The 22,756-nt window shown below is 39.7% G+C and overlaps 2 protein-coding genes across 4 annotated transcripts in view; one reads left to right on the forward strand and one right to left on the reverse strand.

The window, feature by feature from the left end:
• Nucleotides 1-8,239, reverse strand: part of WRNIP1 (WRN helicase interacting protein 1) — a 29,380-nt gene extending 21,141 nt beyond the window's left edge. For both annotated transcript variants that reach the window (XM_072603647.1, XM_072603646.1), the window contains exons 1-2: nt 7,170-8,239; nt 945-1,136 (exon numbers count right to left, since the gene is read on the reverse strand). In XM_072603647.1, the coding sequence (XP_072459748.1) occupies nt 945-1,136; nt 7,170-8,105 (1,128 nt within the window). In that variant the 5' untranslated portion in view covers nt 8,106-8,239. The remainder of the gene's footprint in view (nt 1-944; nt 1,137-7,169) is intronic.
• Nucleotides 1-22,756, forward strand: part of MYLK4 (myosin light chain kinase family member 4) — a 173,565-nt gene that overhangs the window by 19,152 nt on the left and 131,657 nt on the right. Inside the window, exon 1 of one of the 2 annotated variants that reach the window (XM_072603648.1) lies at nt 8,377-8,704. The exons of the other annotated variant lie outside the window; for it this stretch is intronic. Coding sequence (XP_072459749.1) covers nt 8,652-8,704 — 53 coding nt within the window. The 5' untranslated portion in view covers nt 8,377-8,651. Of the gene's footprint in view, nt 1-8,376; nt 8,705-22,756 lie in introns of those variants that run through there. 2 annotated transcript variants of the gene reach the window in all.

A 22,756-nucleotide genomic window follows, 5' to 3' on the forward strand; every position in this document is an offset into this window, starting at 1 on the left:
AATTTAGCCAATCCCAATCCCAAGAATGCTTTTGTTTTATTTTGCAAGTAGTAATACAAAGTCTACTTAGAGAACGGCTTTCAGTTTCAATTTAAAATTTTTACCCCTGACTAAAGTATTAAAATAAAAAATATTCATGAAAAAAATCCTCAACTACCAAAATTTTTATTCAGCTTTAACTGGGGGAGATTCCAAAATCCACCAATGCATTTAATGCCCTAAGTGATACCTGGCTTCATTTTTATTTCATAAAACCAGACTAGTTAATAATAAAGACCGAAATAGCTGACCTTAGAGATGTTATCTCAACAAAAAAGAGTGGAATCAGAGGAAAGAAAATGCAGACCCTTCAGGGACAAAAATAGAAGTTCTATTTTACATAAGGGGAAAAGTGATAATGCTTTTGAAAACAAATTATTAAAGAAGATGCATTAAAGTACAAATTAGAAATCTTACAGAATGGAAATTTGGTCTAATGTAGTATTCTTTACTCTTGATAGTTCATCAATTTGTTAACCATTTCAATTCCCAGGTAGAGAAATCATTCCCAAGTCAGTAAAACAAAGCATTCTGAAAGGGTGAAAAAAATGTGGACCCTTTAAAAGCGATTGGATAAACCTGCCTTATATTTCTTGTCTGAAGTAGTAAGGTAACAGGTTTAGAGCTGGAAGGTACAAAAAATGGTCACCTAGTCCAAGCCCTCATTTTATAGGTGAGGCGCCAGGGTCAAGCAAGTCAATGTCTTATTCAAGGCTGCACAAGTGATAAGGGGCACAGATGGGATTTAAATCTAGGTACTTCAATCTCCACCATGCCCTGTTGTGTGCTATTACCTTGAACTCGTGTAGCACATTCTATGTCCCTTCAAAGGTGTTGACTCCTGTAAGTCCTTTCATATGTAAGTCTCACAGTCACCCTGAGACAGAGGGAAAGGCATTAAGTACCTGTTGAGATTTATTGAAACGATGAATCTCATCAATAAAGAGGATGGTTTTCCTTTTGAAAAAGTTCTTTTCATTTTGGGCTTGTTTTATGACATCTCGGACATCACTTGTCTTGGCGCTTGTTGCAGACAGGGTCACAAACCTCATGCTATTTTTCTTGCTGTTGTTGGCTATGATATATGCCAAGGTGGTCTGAAAAAGATGACAAGCACAGAAACCTTAAGTACTGGTTCAACCCAGAGGAGAAGCACTTGCTACACTGGCCAACCCAGAGAAGCAGGCCAGAATGATTTAGCTGAGCCTACACTTTAAAAAGGAATTTAGCAGTATGATAACAATCTCAAATGCCCAAACAGCCTTCCCACCCTTCCTCCCCCTAAAGAAATCAGGTGAAATGAAACAGGAAAGCAACTAAATCTCTTCCTGACTCTGAATCCTTGTCTTCCCACCTCCCCTTTCTATGCCTGTAGAATCTTTGGTATCCCTGTAAAAAGAGCCAGTGTCCTGATTTAGCATTGGGTGACAGCTGTACTATCTCACCAAAGGAAAAAAAGAGAATTCTCCCACCCCCACTCTATTTCTCCTTATGGCAGAAACAAGGGAAAAGATACAAGGGAGGAAATAAAGATCACTGTATCAGAGAACTGGATGGGATTTAAGTCTCTACCTCTACTGCCTTCCTATCTCCCATTTAACACACGAGGAAACTGGAGATATAAGATTTAGATGAAACGTGTAAACTTTTCATAGCGAGCTCATGCCATTTTGTCACTTACGTGACTGCATTTCAACTCTAAATGTCTACAATTCCCTTTCTTCTTTTTTAAAATAGGTTTTTATTGAAATCATCTTTATATTGCCTAAATTTCCTCTTGTATACCTCTTCCCTATCCCAGAAAAGCCATCCATCATAACAAAGCATTTTTTAAAATTCCCTTTTTTCAAAGCAAAAAAGTAATAGCAGCTGAGTTTGCCATTATTAAAAGATATGGGCAGATAAGTCTAGACTGAAGAAAAGAGATGGGGGCAGGTGACAGATTATTTCAAGAAGACAAAAGCCCTTTCTTCTTGTTAACAGCAACCTAGACCTTAACGGATTGTTCAAAGAATTTAGAATCTTCAAATAGAGCCTCTACTACTCTTCTACCACATTCCCGGACCTTGGGAACCTAGCTTACCATACCACATGTGTCATGACTAATGGTTAGTCATCAGCCACCCCATTAATCGGTATCCCTCCCAAAGCCATTTGCCTCGCATGTTCCCGTGAGCTCACTTCTTCCTTAGTTTCACCTCACAAGGTATTGTTCCTAACAGGAGCCATTATAACACAACTACTTTTCTTTACCATGTGAGGGCACCAATGTCAGATGATCCATTTCAGTGGTAATCCATGAGAAGCTTAAGGTCAAGCTTTCTGGAAGGCATCACTCCAGCCCCCTCCACCAGCCCCCAATAGAAAGAAATTAAACCAGGAAAGGAAGCCAACGAAAAAGATATTCCGAACTACAGAAAAACAAAAAGTTATTTGGAGGTTTGAATTGATCTACATACACAGTAACTGCTAATTCAGGAAAAAAAATGTCAAGTGAGAAACTGTGAAATTAAAGACTCAATACTCAAAAAACAGAGGTGCAGTTCAGAGGCTAGACCACAGTCAAGAAGACTTAGATCAAGGCCTTTCTCTGATACATACTGTGGGCAAATCATTTAAATCCTCAGAGCCCCCAGGCAATTCTCTAAGACTAGAAGAAGCAAAGCAGGTCCAAATAAGCACTAGTTGAGGAATTTTCTCAACCAATAAAATCTTACTTCTGTTTTTTGTTCCCAATAAAGAAGTCCCAAAAGTTCTTAAAAAGTGAAAAATGTGGCACAGCTAAAAGATGTTTAACAGAAAACTCTGCTTTCTCAGCCTCTCTGGTTGTCCAAACTAGGTTTCTGGCCTCCTAGTCTGAGGTAGGAATAGCTTCTTTCACATACCTGTGATATCTTTCTGACCACTGACCTTTTCTCTTATATAGGTTTAATAAGGAAAACGGCAAACTGAAGGAGGGTGTGGGTTCATACTAAGGTGAAACACTCCTTATATACCCTCCCAATCTTTTCTTTTTGCAAGGAACCAGTTGGGAGACAGTCTGGTGTAGAGAACTCAGAGTCAGGAAAATTTGGCTTCAAATTCTGCCTCTGAAACATACTAGCTAACTCTGTCACCTTGGCAGGGAAAGGGTTGTGTGTGTTAGAAATCACCAAACTTCTCAGTGTCCTCAGGCAACTCTCTTAAACCTACCTACAACAGGAGGCCTGGGTGGGCCAATTTCTGAGTTAGGTCAGCCCGCAATGAAAGTACAAATACCAGTCTAGAATAACAAAAATTAAAAGGAAACAAACTTCCTTTCAGCTGTCACTTTTGGATCCTATTTAATTACTAAGGTACCTAAGCATTTGAAAAAGGAAATGAATAGGCTAATGTGCTTGTAGAATAATCTCAAGATATTTAGAAAAAGAATTTAAATTAGCGAAGTTTGGTGACAAGATCAACTTCACAAGTAGTTTAGTAATTATCTAATCTATCACAAAAATGGGCCTTAAATTCTACTAAGATTGTAGGGGCATTACAAGTAACGGTACCAATAACTCTTACCATTTTCTTGCTGAAAATATGTACAATGCTCTCTATATAACGCAAGAATGGCACCAAATACAAAATAAGGCCCAGCTGGCTCCAATCTGTTCCTAAAGCAGAAAAAATATCAAACAGAACTGCCACATTAGTTAGCACTTAGCAATTGCTTGTATGCATTGCAATCCTGAAATGGTCACTAAATTCTTTCTACTTTATTTAGACTACAAGGCTGCAGCTTTAATACTGAGTAGGCTGGAAGAAAGAGTTGTACATCATTTTAAAACATTAGTTTTTAGAATTGAAAAAATAATTGGCTCAGGACAGACATAAAACATTTCAGCAGGCATCACTCCCCCTCACCGCCCTTTATTAGGACACCTCTTTAGAAAATAGGTTGTTTTTACCTCAGCTGAGAAAAGGGTTTACAGTCAGGAGTTTAAATTTCAATAAACACCCATTTCTGATAAAAGTTCTAGCACCTGCTCTGGATACCAAGAGGGTGGGGAAGTGAAGTGTTTTTCCCTTTCCAAAAGGGGCCAAGGCAGGGTTCAGGGCTTGGTGTAGATATGGTGACAAATGAGAGCAAAGAATGGGCCACTCGGTCACTTAATTGAGTACTGCTGTATCCCTTGTATCTCTTCCTTTGTTTCTGCTAAAAGGAGAAATAGAGGGTGAGAGAATTTTCTTTTTTCTTTAGTGAGAGTACAGCTGTCACCCACAGAATAAAGGCATCTCTAACACAGTATTATTAAAGAACACCCCACAGGCAACTTTTTAAATGCTTACTCAGGCGTTGTCAATAGCCATTTGCTCTGGGCAAATAGTTAGCAAAGTATAACTTTGAAAAGATCTACAAGAATGCTTATTTATTTTGTCTCCGTAAGACCTAAAGTAAAACAATACTCAATTAAGCAACTGGGAAGGTAATTGTTTCCTTGGAAAGCTGACTTTTCTTCTGGTCTACCCATTATGATTTAATCAGTAAGGGGAATCTCCTCCACAGATGTAGTCTGGTAACTCATCCATCTACAATTTATACCTAGAAGGTGGCCTGGAATATTGAAGCTGACTAGCCTATGGTCACATGGCAAAAAGCAGGACTTGAACCAAGGTCTCCCAGCCACTAGCAAGGGATGTCAAATTGGCAAGGTGAGGCTTCCAAAATCAGATTATTAACCTTTCATTTTTCCGGCGATAATGAAGTTCATGTAAATTTTGTTTTTGGTTGTGATTTGAATTTTACTGGTATATTAAATAAATTTATTGGTGTGTTAAACTCCCCACAGAAAAATCCCTCTACTAAAGCAGTACTCCAACAATTTTGCAATCTAAAATCTTAAGTAGGTTGCCAGGAGCACTGGGAAGTTAAATGACTTGACCAGAGTCCCTTCATTCACTAAGTATCTGACCTTGGCCATGAATGCCAATCATGATCTGTTTCCAATCAGATCCCTCTCTGATTCCAAGGCTGGATCCAAAGAACCTACAATTGTCTCTTTCAAGTAACTGAAAGGATAAATGTTACATTTGGTTTAATGAATCCAATTAAGTTTTAACATAAATAAGGACACCTTCTGTTGTATCTTATGCCTGAGCAACTTTAACGTAGAGTTTTCCTTCATCTAATTGGTTAAAGTTAAAAGAAAAACCATTCAAACAGAAAGATAAGATCATGTTTCCATGCCAATTCTTTATGTCAAATGGAAATATGGGAAGGAGGAGGGGAAGATGGAGGGTGATTCAGCGGCATTCACCCTATCATAAGGTTATCCTATATGACTTGGAGATTTTCCCTATTTGGTATTCCATGGCATCCTATGTTGGAAGGCACAGAGAGCCTACTCAGGTTGCAAACACAGGCTGCAAATCAAGAACTGAGAAGCTAGATCCCAGAAGACAGTGATAACATTGGAGATGTCTTATTTTATTTATGTCTGCCACCCAAGAGAGCCATTAAGGACTCATGTGTACTTCTGGCCTGGTTTACAGTGGTTCCATGCAGTCCACAGCTGTCCTAATAAATTTCCTGTCTACACAACAAAGCAATAGTAATTTCAATCAGTAAAGTTTAAATCAGGTCACAAACTAGGTTTAGGAAGAACCAACAAAGGGAGGCCACTTGAAGAGTTAATTAAATGGCTGATTAAAATAGATTAACATCTTAAAGAGAGGCAGTGTGGGGTAATGGGTAGAGAGCCTGAAAGCCAGGGAAGATGCAAGTTCTAGTATTATTTCTTAAACATACTAATTGTCTAACCCTGGGCCATCTGTTCAACTTCTTGGTGTGGTAGACAACTAAGTTTCAGATAAGTACCCACCTGCCTAGTCGAGGAAATGTCCTCACTTGGGAGTTCCCTAACCCAAAGAAATCACAAGTCCAGTCCCTATACTTCTAGAAGCCACCTAATCCAACCTTCCACTAGATGTGAGAAATATCCCCTACTTCAATTTTAACTTATGGTTACCCAAATAGTTCATATCCAACATATAAATATGGAATGTTCCATTCAGGGACAACTACAGTTGTTAGAGGGCTCTTTCTTATAAAGGCAGGATGAAGAGCAGACAGAGCACCTTTTCAATAATTATAAAATATGAGTTCCAGGGCCGTGGTCTTGAAATTCATTGGATTTCTGGCAAATCACATTCCCTCTAGTTGGTTCTATTTCATTTTCTGCAAAATGGGCACAGTAACTTTTGGAAACTAAAGTTTCTTTATCTTACAATTTTGGAGGGAGCATGTGATATAATATATGAAAAAGATAAATCAGCTACAACGAAGAAGAGCTGTATAAATGGAAGGTACCCCTAGAATATCAAAGTATCTGTATATTGAACTCCTATGGGCCTCCTAGTTATTTCATGTCAGTTTTGAAGGGGGTGGGGCCATCAAGAAGAAAGTGCACTTCTTAAGAGAGTTCCTCACAGGTTTTTAAGTTGCGGGTCCCAATTGTAAATTAGGGCCAGTGTGTTCCATTAGAAATTATTGCAAAATTCTAGGAGGCAGGGACTATTTTTTGCCCTTTTTTGTATTCCCAGTACTTAGTACAGTGTCTAACAGGGGGCACTTCATCAATACTGACTGCTCTACTTCAGTATCTTACACTTTATCCTACCGAAGTCTCACCTCAGTAGAAAGCTACAGAATTAGCAGGAGCAGTCAGATGCGAAGAAAGCGTACAGGATGTGGAGTGAGATTTTGGAGCCGGTTTATATCCCAGCACTGGGGGGGGGGGGGGGTTTAGGGGGGAAGAATTATTTAATGTCTTTGTGCCTAGTCTGACTCATCTGTAAAGTGAGGGGGTGGGACTAGACCAACTCCAAGGTCCTTCCTATTCTAAACCTCTAATTCAGCATTTGCTGTCCACCCAAAAGGGAAGGGAAGGAAGGCAGGACTTGGCGCTAACATACTCCCTGCACCACTCGGGCCAAACCTTCCATCTCTCCCAGGAGCAGCTGACTAGGCCTCGGGGCCATTGTATTAACGCTGGCATTTAAAAAGCACTAACAATAGGTCCAGGAGCACCGGGAGCAGGAAAGCTTGGGAACGGGATGGGGGAGGGGAGGGCTCGACGACTCCTCGAGGGCGCCCCCCCACTCACCTTGCCGCAGCCCGGGGGGCCCCAGAGGATGAGGGAGGGGATCTCGTTGGACTCCAGGAGCGACCTCAGCAGGGTCTCCTGGCCCACCACCTTGTTCTGCCCTATGTACTCCTGCAGCGTGGCGGGGCGCATCTTGTCGGCCAGAGGCTTGCCCACCAGCTTCTGCCAGATCTCCTCTCGGGCCGGGGGCCGGGGCTGGGGCTGGCCGCGCCCGGGGCCCAGGTGCCCGGCGCTCTCCCGGAAGGCGGCGGTGGAGGGCGCCGAGGCCTCCCAGCCCGCCCGCTCCTCCTCGTCGTCGTCCTCGGCGCCCATCGCCGCCGCGGCTGCCGCGGCCGCCGCCACCTCCTCGTCGTCGTCTTCATCGTCGTCGTCCTCGGAGCGCTCGCTCTCCTTCCAGCACCTCGGGGTGGCGGACACGGCGGCGGCCGAGGAGGAGGTGGCGGCGGCGGCCGAGGCTGCAGCCGCCACCGGCCTCTTGCCGGACACCTTCCTCCGCAGGGACAGCGGGCTCCCGGCCGGGCCGCGGGCGAAGGCGGGGATGCCGTGGGCGCCGGCGCAGGGGCTGGGGCAGCGGTCGTAGGGGTCCCGGCCGTCGGGCGGCCCCGGCTCGTCCGGCTCGTCGGCTTCGCCGTCGCTGCTCTCGCCGGTCGGGGTGGCGGGCGGCAGGCGCAGGGAGCCCCCGGACAGGCGCCTCCGCTTACAGCTGCCCAGCGGCGGCGGCGGGGGCGGCGGCGGCGAGCTCGGCCTCCTCCCGGGCTCGGCGGGGCCCAGGCTCTCGTCGTCGTCGGGCTCCGAGAGGCCGGCCGGGTGCAGCAGCAAACATCTGTCCAGGTGTGCGTTGATGTGGGCGGCGGGCAGCGCCTGCTGGCACACCGGGCACTGCACCTGGTGCAGCTGCGACAGGAAAGGGTCGTCTTCCGGCCCGCTCACCTCCATCGCGGCCCTTCCTCTCGCCCAACCCCCGCTCCGATCGCCGCCGGAACCCGCCCCGGCTCCCAGGCCCTGCTAGACGCAAAGGCCCCTCCGGGCGCCCCGGGGCCGAGAGCAGGCGGGCGGCTTCGGGGACTCCCGGAGTCCGGGCCGAAGGCGAGCCCGGGAAAGGGGAGAGGGAGAGGAAGGAAGGGCACTCCAAACTTCCCGTCCCGGCCCGGGCTCCGGCCTGCGGCGCCTCGAGCAGCACTTCGGGAGCTGTAGTCCCGCCGCCGCCGCCGTCGCCGCCGCCCGGGCTCGGCCGCGCCCAGCCCCACTTCCTGCTCTGGCTCCGCAGCCGGGGGGGAAAGAGCCCCGGGGGTGGTCTTGGCGGGAAGCGCCGCTACATTGTGTCTTTTCTTTACCTCCCTGGGCTCCGAGCGTGAGTGTGCGTGCGAGAGGAGCCTGGAGGTGGGGCCGGGAGCTGCGGGGCTGAAATGGTATTATTGTGCGCTTTGACGCTTGGCAGCTTTTTTCTAATCCTTCTCAGCTGCCTCGAACTTCTAGGAACAGATGGGGAGTCGCAGAAAGAGCGCTTTGATGGAGTCGAGGTTTGCAGGAATATGGTATTCACTTCTCTTTTTTAATCACAGACACCCGTCTTGTGTGTTATAAAAAGCAGCCGCAGCCACGCAAGAGTTGCATCTTTAGAGAGGCTTTCAAGTTTGCCAGGCGTCTTCCTTGCAATAACCTTGTGACTCAGGTCATTTTGTAATTAGGTAGTGTTTGTAATTTTTACAAACATTATTATTATTTTATTAACAATATACGAATGAGAAAATTGAGGGTTAGAACAGAAAAATGACGTGCCCGGGGGTCACAGCAGCCATTCATTATTCAGTTGCTTTAACTGTTTTCACACTGAGCCCTATCTTGTACTACACAGAATTGGAAGACTCCCTTGTTCAGGGATCTCCTGAGCTTGTCTGATCACGTAAGAACACTCCCAGTACAGAGGACCCTGGTACACGTCCCCAAAGTGATACTGTTGCCTCTCCTTGGGTGACTTGGGTGCCCCCCCCCCCCCCAGCCTGTTTCCTTTGGTGTAAAATGTGATGATACTGTTGCCTCTCCTTGGGTGACTTGGGTGCTAGACTGGATGACCTCCCAGGTCTGCTTCGGTTCTAGATCTAGGATCCTTAGGTATCCCATTCAACAATTCAACAGCATGGAAATCACCGCCCAGTACAGAGGATGTTGCTTGTTTGGTTTTTTCTTTTTTCGGTCATTTTGGGACTCTTCCATGGCCCCATTTTGGGTTTACTAACTAGGCAAAGATACTGGAGTATTTTGTCATTTTCTTTTTCAGTTCATTTTACAGATGAGGGAATTGAGGCAAATAAGGTTAAGCTAGTAAGTGTCTAAGGCTGTCTTTGAACTCAGGAAGATGAACCTTTCTGACTCCAGGCCTGCCACTCTCTCTCCACTTGGCTACCTACAGAGTACAGAGCATAGGATCATAAATTTAGACTTGTAAGAGATCATAGACTGTCTTTTAGTATAACCCCTTTGTTTTACAAGGGTCTCCCTGAGCTAGGTGCTAGGCCCTAGCACACAGGTGACCCTTAACTTGGGGGAGCTTACCCTGGAGTAGAGAGATAAAACACACTTAGGTATAAAATGAACACTTTTACATTGTAAGTATGTTAACAACATTTATATAGTGCTTTCAGGTTTGTAAAGTTCCTTAATACAGATCATCTCATTTGATTCTCACAACAGTCTTATTAACTGATAAGGGTAAAAGAGGGAAGGAGCAAAGCACTTAGGGAGGTCTTGAGAAGAAATCTTAAATAACCTGAGGAAATCAGGTAGGCTTTGCTGTGAAGGTAGTGTTAAAATTGGGCTTTAAAGTTTGAGTGGGAATAAATCAGGCTTAGTGGGGGAGTGGAGGACTTTTGCACCGGCAGTCTGCTGGGGAGTAAAATATATGACTGGAAAGCTAGAGGGATACCAAACTGTGGAGCCCTTTGAAAGTCAGAAAAAGAGCTTGGAAAATTTCATCTGTAAGTAGGAGTGGAACCACTGAAGGTTTTTGAGGAGAAGAGTAAATATTAAGGAATGAGAATGGTTGCTTTGGGAATAGTGTGAAAAAGGGATTGGAGGGAAGAAAAAATAGAAGCATAGAGAGACATTAGGAGAGTCCAGGCAAATGGTACAGACTGGTGATGATGGTTTTAGTGATAACTAAAATTTTATAGCATTTTAAAGTTGGCAGAGATCTTTTGTTGCATATACAGATTTTGCCAAGATCTACTTAGGTAGATCCTCCCTTCCAGACATCTACCAACTTCTTGCCTCCTCTCATATTCCAACTCCCCTTTATCTGTTGTCTTTCTTTGTTAGATTATAAGCTTTTTGAGCCCTGGGACCATATGGCTTTCATTTGTATCCATAGTGCACAAAGCTTGGCACATAGTGAGCACTTAGTAAATCCTCCCTATCTATCCATCCATCCATCTATCTATCTATCTATCTATCTATCTATCTATCTATCTATCTATCAACCTATCTATTATCTATCTATCTTTCTATCTAATCACTTATGTATACATCCATCATTGTTTTGAACTGCACAATACAACACAACAAACTGCACTTTAAGGTAGGTAGTATAGGTATTATTATTCTCATAGGGCAGCTAGATGGTGGTGTGGTGGATAGAGTGCTGGGCCTAGAGTCAGGAAGACTCGTCTTCCTGAGTTCAAACCTGGTCTTAGACACTTACTAGCTGTGTGACCCTGGGCAAATCACTGAATCCTGTTTGCCTTAGCTTCCTCATCTGTAAAATGAGCTGGAGAAGAGAATGGCAAACCACTCCAGTGTCTTTGCCAAGAAACCCCCAAATAGGGTCATGAAGAGTTGGACAGGACTGATACCACTGAACAACAATTATGATAAATATTCTCATTATAAAGAGAAGAAGCATGATTATAGAGGTTGTGATTTCACCAAGACCACAAAGCCAATAAATAAATATTAGAGGCAAAATTCACAACCAGGCCTTCCTGACTATATGTTCAACATTCTGTCCACTAATAATAATAACTAACACACCCTTAGAGTTTGACTTGTTTTGATCCTATACCATGCCTAGGGTAGTAGCAGTGGAGAAAATGAGAATAGATAAGATGTTGAAAGATGTCAGAGAGGTTGACATGAACTGATTATATAAGAAAGTTGAGGGAGGTGGAAGGATTCATAACAATCTTATGAATATGAGAGACTGGGAACTTAGTAGTAGATGTGCTGTCAGTAAATCCAAGTTATTCTCTTCCCCCCTAAATCCACCCCTCTTCCAAGCTTCCCCCTTTCTTTTGAGGGCATCACTATCTTCCCAGTCACTCAGGACCATAATTTCTGTATCTTCTTTGACTCAGTTTCCCCTCCCCAACATGTTATATTCTTTGTCCATTTATGGAGCCACCAACTTCGGTCAGGTTTTCATCATCTTTTGTCTGTGCTATTATATTAGCCTCCTAATTGATTTTAGCTTCAGTTTCTCCCTTCACCAATCAGTTCTCTACATACAGCTGTCAAAAAACAATCTTTTTAAGTCACAGATCTGAACTTTTTCCCTTCACTAACTTCCTTCTGGAAATGCAAACTCCTTAACCTGAAATTTAAGACCATTCCTGGATAAGTCTCTCACTTACCCCTCTAGTCTTATTTTCCATTACTCTCTTTCAAAAGTTAACTATTTCAGCCTAACAGGCCCAATTAACTGCAACCAGAATTTAACATTCCATTTCCTACCTCTGTTCATTTACATTCACAAAAGCCATTTCCCAAGCTAGAAATGACCCCCTCCTTGAATATTGCTCTCAGCAATTTAATCTTGGAAGGCTCAATTCATTTGCCACCTCCTACCAGAAGCCTTCCCAATCCTCCCTATCCTTAGTACTCTTCAAATTACTTGTTTACTTATCTATATAACCTGTATATCTCCCTTCCTTCCTCTCCTTGCAGATTTAACCACCTTGAGAGCAGCACCTGGTTTGGGGCCTTGTACATAGCATGCATTTCATAAACATCTGTGGACTTCACTTAATTTGGGACATACTGAATTTGAGGTACTAGTGGAGCATCCAGGTGCAGGGCACTTGTGAGCAAGGTGTTGGTCAGGAAGGAAATCAAAGGGAGGTCCGGGAATTGAAGAGAAAGATTTGATAATCACTTACGTAAAGACAGTTCTTGAAGTCAGAGCTGTAAATCAGACTGCCAAGAAAAAAAATGTACAGAAAGAGAAAACTAAAGGAGACATCCCCCAGACTAAGGGATCATGGAGAGGATCCAGAACTTTTGAAGGATACAGAGAAGCAGAGAAGTAACAGTTACTGAAAGTGAGGCTATTTATCATCATGTGTAACAGAGGATGAAGAGGTTTTATACATACATACATACATACATACACACATATACACACACATATGTATAGTTCTCATTCATATGTTATCAAGTCAATATGTATTTGGATGTTCTATGACTTCAAACTGAAGATGGATGTAAGGGAGATGACAACATGGCTCATCTGAAAAACGAGATGGGCTAACTCTTTGCAGCCTCACACTTGTGTATCATGAACACTTTCTCTCAGAAGAATTTGAAAGCTGAGGTATCAAAAACAAATGAAAGTGTCTGTATCTTAAGAGACTTGAAACAATTAGCTGCTGGTATGACTCACATCAGAATCAGGTGTCTGTAATCTGAGTATTGATTAGCTAAAACAGAGATCCAAAGCAACATGTAATTGGGAGAAAGGCTAAACAAAGTAGAGATTTGTTTTGCTTTACTATAAGTATTTATTTCAAGAAATTTGTTTTTCTTTTTCCTTGTCCAGTAAGAGTAAATGAGACATTGAGTGGGATAGGGATAAGATAGCAAAAAAAAAGAAAAAAAGAAAAAAAAGGAAAAGAAGGTCATTGAGCCATCTTTTGAAAAAAAAAATGCAGAGAACAGAATAGAAAGAAACATAGATAAATAGCTTTGAAAGGTATGGGTTGGACTTCGGTCATTCAATAAACATGTATAAAGCACCTAATATGTTATTAGGCATTATAGGAAGCTGTACCTAATAAAATCCTATAGTTTTATGGACAGTCTTCTTTTTCTGACATATATGTATATAAAATCTTTATTTCCGCCTACATGGAAATAAAGATTTTATTTGGTATTTAAGTTCAGAATAAAAATAAATTTAAAACATAAGAAGGCTAATATGAGAAGACTGGGGACATTTGTGATGGCTTAAATCTGACCTATTCAGGGTGAGTAATTGATGACAAAAAATGGAAAACAGAGGACGGCAAAGATCACAGACTTTCATTTCCTACAAAATTTAACACTTGCCACAATAAGGCTAAAAGATCCCAGAAACAAGATTAGCCAACAGACGCTTGATGCTTTTAGAAAGAGAGGACAATAATGGGTTGGGACACAAGGCTAAAAGTAGGTGATAAAATTTACTTTGAGCAGCATTACCTTGTTAAATGGAAAAGCAGAAGAAGGAAAAAATAGTTTTACAAACAGCTTGGCAATGCAGATCAAAGATAAAACTCTTTGGATGATAATAAAGCGATCGATAAGGAAACATTTGTTAACATTTTCTATAACGATTTATTTCATTATCAGTGGCAGAGAATCTACTCCATTCAAATTCAACTCCTCAAACTCTTACTGCTGGTCTAAGGAATAGAAAGAGTAGAAAGAAAACAGTTCTGAAAAGAGTGACTGGACCAGACCAAGGACAGGGAAATACTTTGTGAAAATGACCCAATGTTAACAGTTTTCCAGTATCCCTTAGGGAAGAGAAAAAAACAGCAAAATACTGAGTTAAACACATACACACAGATATAGAACATCAGTAACTGCCAAACTCTATGCCTACTTTCTCATCTTTAAAAACTACTTATGAGAAGATTTTACATATACGTTCAAGGTATCCTTGATGAAAACATGAGAAAGGAACAGATGGACTTCTGAAAATAATTTCCTGCACTGCTTCACAGGCACACAACAATATACTGGAAGGTACAGAGCATACAAGACTTCCCTGCATTTATTTTGTGTTGCAAAAATATTTTTACTCAGAGGAAAAGTCTTAATAACTCACCTTCAACAAGTTTCTCATAGATGTGTTAAGAAATACAACCAAAGAAATAGCTATTCAGTGAACCCCTAATGATTTGATTTGATTTTTAAAAAATGCTCATTGACTCTTTTTGCTTTTACATCACTGACATTTCTAGATATAACTTCCCCATTCTGCTACTAACTTCTCCATTGTAACAAAGAAAAAAACAGTTAAAGCAACAATAGATACAGTGAAGATGTATGAAAGCACATGCAACATTCTTCACTCGTTCCCCACCTTTCTCCTAAGGGTCCTGTTTCATTATTTGTTCTTGAGGACCATTCTTTTAGTTATCTTTTCATTTGCACTGTTAGATTCATTGCTTATATTTCTCTGGTTCAACCCATTTCACTCTGCCTTAGTTCACACAAAGTTTAGTAAGTTCTTTTCAGTTTCTCATTATTCTTTACTCCACAGTAATGTTCCATGTTGTTCATATATCACTGTATATTTAGCCAGTGGGTGTCCACTTTGTGGTTAGTTGATACTACGAAGAGTGCTTCTATGAATATTTTGGCTTATATTGTTATCTTGTTTCTTGTCTATTGTCCTTGGATCATGTGCTTAGTTAAACATAGATCAAAAGCTATGATCATGTAAACACCTTGATGGGTATGGGACTTGAGTTCAGGGGCTTTGGGATCCAGGTCCCAAAAATGTGATCTTTTCCTTTTAGGGGTCCACATCCCACACCCATCACTCATTGTGGCCTTGACCCAGCCCAACTCTTCATTGTCTATTACCTCAGACCATCCCAGGCTACTTCCTACCCTTAATCCCATCTAGATTCCTTCTCTGTTACCTCCAGGTCACCCCAGTCTATTTGTCACTCTTTGATCCCATCCAAATCTCCCCACAGTCTTTTTCCCTATAAAAAAAAAATCAGTCTTTTCCCTACCAAATGCACAGATTCTTAAAATCCTGCCCACTTCTGTTGGTGTCACAATAAACCCTGTCTCTGACTAAAAGAAGGCTTGAGTGGTTGAATTTTTTCGAGGCAGAGCTGCATCCTTCACCCTTGCATCTTGGGGTTCCCAGCACCAGCACCCCTAGACCACAACAACTTTACTTATATAGTTCCAAATTGTTTTCTTTAAGAGTTAGACCAATCCACATTTCCAGTAAGAGTGTGTTAATGTGTTTGTCTTCTCATACTTCTCCAACACTGTTTTCCATTTTTTGTTATCATTGCCAACTTTGCAGGTTAGGGTAAAACGAACTTAGTTATTTAAATGGGCACTTCTCTGATTATTAGTGATTTGGAGCATATTTTCATATGGTCATTCATGGTTTGCTGTTCTTTGGAAAACTTTTCGTATCCTTTGACCATTTAGTGAATTGAGAAATGACTCTTAATGTGTATCAATTTCATATGTATTTTAAATATCAAATTTTATTAGTAATATTTAATGCAAAGATTTTTTCCCATTTGATACCCTTTGATATTATTTGAGATATAAATCAGAGAGATAGATTTTCATCAAAGTTGTAATCTTTCTCATACAGAATATTTTGCTTGAAGTCCAAATGTAGGATGGATTCCTTTTCTGTCAGGGGTTCTTAACCTTTTCTGTCATGGATTCTTCTGCCTGTCTGCTGAAACCTAGCTACTACCTCCCACCTCAGAAAGTCTTTCTAAATTCAGGAAATAAGATACAAAGGATCACAAAAGAAGCCAATTATACTAAAATACAGTTATAAAAATATTTTTTAAAATGTTTAAGTCTTGCAAAGAAAGCACTTTACAGATAGTACCTGATTTGATTTCTCACAAGAAAACTGGGTAGTATGAGTTGTTATTATCCCCATTTTACAGATGAGAGAACTGAAGAAAACACTTTAAGTGATTTGCCCAGGGTCACACAGTTAGTAAGTATCTGGAGTTGGATTTGAATTTGTGTCCCTGACTCCAAGTCCAGTATTCTTTCCACCATGCCACCTAGATGCTTAGCTGCCTATAGGTGTTGAGGTCATTCAGATGCTCCTGTTTATGTAGGATATTTTGTTGATTGGATTTATTCCTAGAATGCTTCAGGATTTTTTATGCATGATCCATGATTACCCAAAAGAGATTAGCCTGACAATTTTGATGATTAAAAAAGTTCCAAGAAGCATAATTTCTGGGTAATTTAATAATTTTGTTAATATGACCAGCATGTTTATTAATAAAAGGGTGGTCATTTGTCCATTTCTCGTAAGCTAAAGACCCGTCATGGTGGTGGACTTTATATGCCCTTCAAAGAGTAAGTGGTAATAGTCATCTCTGATTGGTTAAGAATTAATGAGAAAATGAATATTATAACGAGAGGTTAGACTATATTACAGTGAGGGTCATGGGGGTATGTGACTTGGGTCATCCAAATCTAAGTCTAAAGCAATTTCCATGTCATCTGTGTGACAGAAGGAAGAATCAACATTTACCCAGTCCTATCTGAGCAAACACAATAAACAGGAATGTACCCATTAGCCCAAACTTAGAATTTCTTTTACTATGTGATTAGATCTTGGCCTGGGTACATCTTTGATTTCTCACACTGGTTGATTTCTGGATGAGGAAATAAAACAAGGAGAAAATTTTGTCTCTGATTCAATAATGAGTTATTAAATACAAGAGAGAAATACTCATCACAGAATCCATGTAGGAAAAAATTCTATGGATTAAAAACTGGGGATGCTTTATAAATGTGAATCTTGCAGTGCCACAGCATTCAATGGAAGCAAAGTTAAGGATAACCCAAAAGGATAATGGTGACATGTATAGTGGACACAAATAGGCTGTACCATGCGATGACACGAATGGGAAAGGAAGTAGAAGAGTTATGTGGCAAGAGGGAAGGCTAATCATTAGATGACTCCAGTGTTCCATTGGTACCCAAGAAATTTTAAAATACTTATGGGAAGATGTCCAAAAGGACAAGTGGAATTTTTAGGGAAGATATATGTTCAAACATACACAGAAAATTTTGAAGAGAAAAGATGAAGAAGGGAAAAAAGAGATATCTTTTCCCTGTTGTTTTCATTAAAATTAGTAGAGCATTTTTTATAGTGGAATCAAAGGAGACACCCATGGATTAGTGAATGACCAAACAAACCAAAGTACATGAATGTAATGGGATGTTATTTTGCTGTGCAAAATGAAGAATGTGAAGAAAACAAACAAAAATACCCGATGATTTTAATAATGTAAATGAAAAGAACTTCAGAGTAATTGAAAAGGAATGTGAAATTCTAATAACTTAGCTTGGCACCAAAGAAGAAGCGTGAGAATGAATCTCCTTCTCTCCCCTTATCTTTGCGAAGTGGGTATGGAACACTCATGCAATGTCAGATTTGGTTGGTGTGTACACTAGTTTCTTGAACTGTTTTTTCTTTCTCTTTTGGATTTCTTTGTTATAAAAATCAGCTTTCTGGGAGAGGGGAAGGGATATATAAGGAAGTATAGATGACATAAAAGCAAAAGATAGCTAGACTTATTTTTATAAAAAAATACAGAAATTAACATGTTTTAAAAATATTGATGAGTTACTGCAACCTCTCTTCTGAGAGTTTTGCATTTTCCCCTTCTTCTGAACACCTTAAAAATTATTTGAACAGGAAGCATCCAGCAAAATGTAGCAACCATTTATTTGGATAATGATAATGAAAATACAGTTTATTCCCTAGTCTATCAACAGAATTTCCCATTTTGACATTTCTGAATATATATGTGTATGTATGTATATATGTGTGTGTATGTATATATATGTGTGTGTGTATATATATATGTATATATACATATACATATACATATATATATATATGTACAATGGTCAAACACCTCTTCACTCTTCCTGCTCCCTGAAAGTCTTCTTCCTTCAGTAAAAGTGAGATAATCCCTGACCATGGCAGCCTGGCTACTGCTTTGCACATGTGTGTGACCTCATACTCTGCTACTTAGAGTCAGCTGGGTGGTGTAATGGTTAGAATGCTTTGCTTAAATGAGGGATAATAATAGTAACTATGTCACCAGGTTGTTGTGAGAATCAAATGACATAACATATGCAAAGGACTACCTTACAAAGCTTGAAGCATTACATAACTGTTAACTATTATTGTTATTATTGCTAATTATTACTATCTCTGTTCAGATTTTCCATTTTAAAAACTAAGTTATCAGGATTCATGCTTAGACTATAAGATAGATATTTTTATTGTTTATTTTCTAATTGGGCAAGAACAAAAAGCCACTAAACTGTGAATATCCTTTGATCTAGAACTACCACTACAAGGGCTACACCACAAAGAGGAAAAACACCCATTTCTGCAAAAGTTTATAACAGATATTTTTGTTATATCAAAGAACTGAAAACTAATGGAGTGCCAATCAATTGGGAATGGCTAAATATTTTAATGAAATGGTATATTTCCTAATTGGTCTTACTGCTTTAAGTCTCGTCCTATCCATTGCTGTCAAGGTAATTTTCCTTAAACACGAATCTGACCATGTTCCACCCCAACTCAGAAAACTCCAGTGTCTTTCTATTCCCTCTAGCATATAATTTAACCGTTTAGCTTTCAAATCCTTTTACAACCTGTCCCCATCTTATCTTTCCAACTTCATTGGTATGATCTAGCAAAACTGACATCTCTGTTTCTCACATGACATTCTATCTCTTGGTCTCTTTGCCTAGAATGCATTTTTATTTTCCTTACCTCCAGCTCAGAAATCCTCTCTCCTTCAAAGATTCAACTCAGGGGGCAATATTTGCCTTTCCTGATTTTCCCAACTACTAGAAGTCATTCTTCAAAATTATCTTTCTTGTACATGTTTGTCTTTGTAAACTTTATATTTATGTGGTGTTATTTTCTCCCCTTCATTAATATATAGGTTCATTGAATATAAGGATTATTTCATTATTTATAGTTATGTTTCCAGAGCCTAGCAGAGTGTCTGGCACATAGTGGGTACTTCATAAGTAATTGGTTATTGACCTTCAAAAAAAATGAAATGGAGAGCTTCAGAGAAACCTGGGAAGAATTGTATGAATTGGTGCATAGCTGAGTGAGTAAAACCATGAGAGCAATATTAAGAGTAACACCACTAAGTGAATAAGCTCCTTGAAAGACTTAGGAATTCTGATCAGTACAATGATCAACCATGATTCCAGAGAACTTATGATGAAGCATGCTACCCATCTATTGATGGAGAAGTGAGGGATCCAAGCTACAGAATAAGACATCTATTTTCAGACCCAACCAATGTAGGAATTTGTGTTGCTTGACTAGTCATATTTGTCACAAGGGCATTATTTTTCTTTTCCCATTTCCCCACCAAATGGTAGGGCTTCGTAGAAGGGATGAAAGTTTTAGATAGATTAGCAAAAAAAAAAAAAAGAAAGGAAAAGAAAGAAAAAGTCACAAGCTTTTTTAATACCCTGAAGAGAATAGAAAGAAGCCCTGAAAGAAATACGAATAAGTAGGGCAGCTTGGAAAGCTACATATTGAATTTATTGTATATTTCAGAGAAAAGTAAGCTATACATAATAAAGATCTACAATTTCATATGTGGTCTTCCTTTATACTATGTGTATAGAAGTGTCTTTTATTTGATATTTGTTAAGTTTAAATTTTTTTTAAAAGTAAAAAACAAAACAAAATTGAGCAAGGAAAATTTTTCAGAAATCTTCCCAAGTAAATATAATAGCTATTGAAGACCATAAACACAGTTTGAAGTTTACATTAGAGTGAAAAAAGATGAATTTCTTCCTTTCCACCTTTAGTTCTGTGATTTATTCATTGGAGTTTTGCAGTGAAGATATCAAAGTTTATTCTAAAATTTGAACACATGGTTTATTCAATTATTTGTTAATAAAATTTGCAAGACTTGTATTTTTTTTCCTCTAAGGATGCCTTATTCATGTTTTTTTCTCCTCTTCCCCCAAATGGACAAACTCAATAACCTATTACAGACCATCTGTTTACATGCTGCAGTAAAGTGCATGAGACGGATAATAAATGAAAGATTTTTTCAGCCATTGTAAAGGCTAAAAAAGCTAAGCTTTGTTCAAAGTGTCTTGATGAGATTACTCTATGTAGATGTATATTATTATCATTATATATATTATATTATTATTAAAGTATATATATTATGTATATGCTCTCTCCCCCCCCCCTCCTTTCCATTCCTGGCTTTTTTTGCCCTTCTATTATATTTTTAGTTTTTATTAGTCACAATTTAGCAACTGGTTCCTTGACACTTGAAAATTTCAAGAGTCTAATGTCAAACTGACTTGTAAACAACCCTGAACACTCTGTAATACTACCAGCCTCCATGCTTAAATTATCCACTCTGCAGGCAAGACACGTGAAATTGAAATCAATCAGAGGCAATCATTATTATTTTTATATTAGACACAAAGCCTATCAGTGAAATAGCATTTAAACTAAGAAAAGAAGACACAACTGTACCAAATCTTTCCCTTCTCACTGCTTCTCTTTCAATTTTTTTTTCCCCTTGTGTCCCCATGACCTGGCATATGTGGGGAAGATTTTTGTCTTCTTGGGTTACAACACTGGTGACTTGAACCAACTTTCCACAAGCTCTTCAGAAGTGATTTTTGTTTTATTTTTTTGTGGAGAGGTTTGAGGGTAGTAAAATAAATGAAACAATTCTCTTTTCCAGAATAAAATCCTTAACTTCCTTCAAAAGTCAACTCAGGAGTCACCTTGTACATAAAGGCTTTCATGACTATCTTAGTTATCACTCTCATTCTTGAAATGACTTGCCTGTATTTAGTGATTTTCATACCTCCCCCCCACTCCCGGGAAAATGGAAGCCCTTTTGGAGGCCAAACATTGTCCTGTTTTTTTTTTTTTGTTTGTGTATGTGAAGTACCTGGCACAATCCTTGGTATTAGTAGGCAGTTATTACCTGTTGAATTAAGTGGAAAAGCAGCAGCATCTATTGTAGCATTAAGTAAGAGTGCACCATACTATCTTTACATACATGCAATAGGTGGATGAGTAGAGTTCCAATTCCAATTGTTCTGATGACATTATACATAAAGAAAATATTTTCGCCACCAAAATCCATCCTGACTTGGAGCCCAACACCAGTAGATACAGCTGTTAACAAATAAATGCCTCTTTTTTTTCTTGGAATTTCCCTTTGGCAGAAGAGACTTTTATAGTTATGTGGTGTAATATTGGTAAACTGTACCTTAATAGAATTTTAAATTCTACGATTGGGGGGTGAGAAATGAATTGCTAGCATTTTGTGCCCCTGGACTTTATAATAAATAGAACACTGGACTTGGTATCTTGAGATCTGGGTGTAACTTGTTGCCACTTTCTGGCTCTGGCCAAGCCTCTTTGAGCCTCAGTTTTCTCATCTGCAAAATGGAGATAATAATCCCTGCCCACTATACCTCCCAGGGTTTTTGTTAAGATCAAGTGAGATAATATTGACATATTTTATAAACTTTACTCTGAAGATGCAAGAGATTTCATTTTGAAGGAATTTTAATTATACTATTTAACCCTAGTGACCTTGTCATCAAAATCGAGTCATGGAATATGAACTGAACTCTATTGACAAAGGCCCCATATGCAAATCTCTAAGATTTGGGGTAGAAAATATTTTCAGATTAAAAGAAGACAAGGAAATTCTGATCAAAATGAAATCAAACTTATTTTCATATTCCCAATTGCTTTATGTAAGAAGTATTTTAAAACATATTTAACCAAGAGGAACCATGACTGGGCTTACCAAAGCTGAGGCAATGTGCAGTTTCTGTTCTCTAACCAGACATATGAACCAAATTCTGTTCTGAGGAGCCTGTGTCTAATGAGAGATGTTAAACTCCCTTTTCTCATACTTCTTAAGATTCTCCTACTCTGTTACCTCAGAGACAAATTTACTTCTGGTTTAGGTTATGCCTCATGTCCAAGATTTCCTCAGACAAAGATAGGGAAGAAAGTAAAAATATATTCAGTGTACTATAGGAATCAGGCATGGTCATTTATTCCTATGCATATAAGAAATGCTAAACATGAAAGACTTGCCGAGGCACTAACACCCTACTATATATCTTAGATTCTGGCACAGAATAGTTCTAGATTTGCAATTTAGTAGTGGAAGTACAGTCTAAAAGAGAGGGCCAACAAGTCAAAGAAGAAAGTATTAATATTATACTCTTTGATTTAGCCTCGTTTGCCAGAAGCAATTTTATTTAATTTAACAAAATAATAATAGATAACATTTATATAGTACCTTCTATATTCTAGGCACTCTACAATATGAGTTCATTTGATCCTGACAACCCTGGGAAGTAGGTGCTATTATTATTTCAAAAGTAATTGCTATTAATAATTAATAACAATCAAGATGTTACTATATTTTACAGATGACGCAACAGGCAAAAAAAAAAAAAGTTAAGTGAGTTGCCCAGAGTCACACAGTTAGTAAGTGGCTGAGTTTGAATTTAAACTCAGATTAGCCTGATTT

Source organism: Notamacropus eugenii, chromosome 4 (genome assembly GCF_028372415.1).
Source record: "Notamacropus eugenii isolate mMacEug1 chromosome 4, mMacEug1.pri_v2, whole genome shotgun sequence".
In the NCBI taxonomy this organism is placed as follows: Eukaryota; Metazoa; Chordata; class Mammalia; order Diprotodontia; family Macropodidae; genus Notamacropus; species Notamacropus eugenii.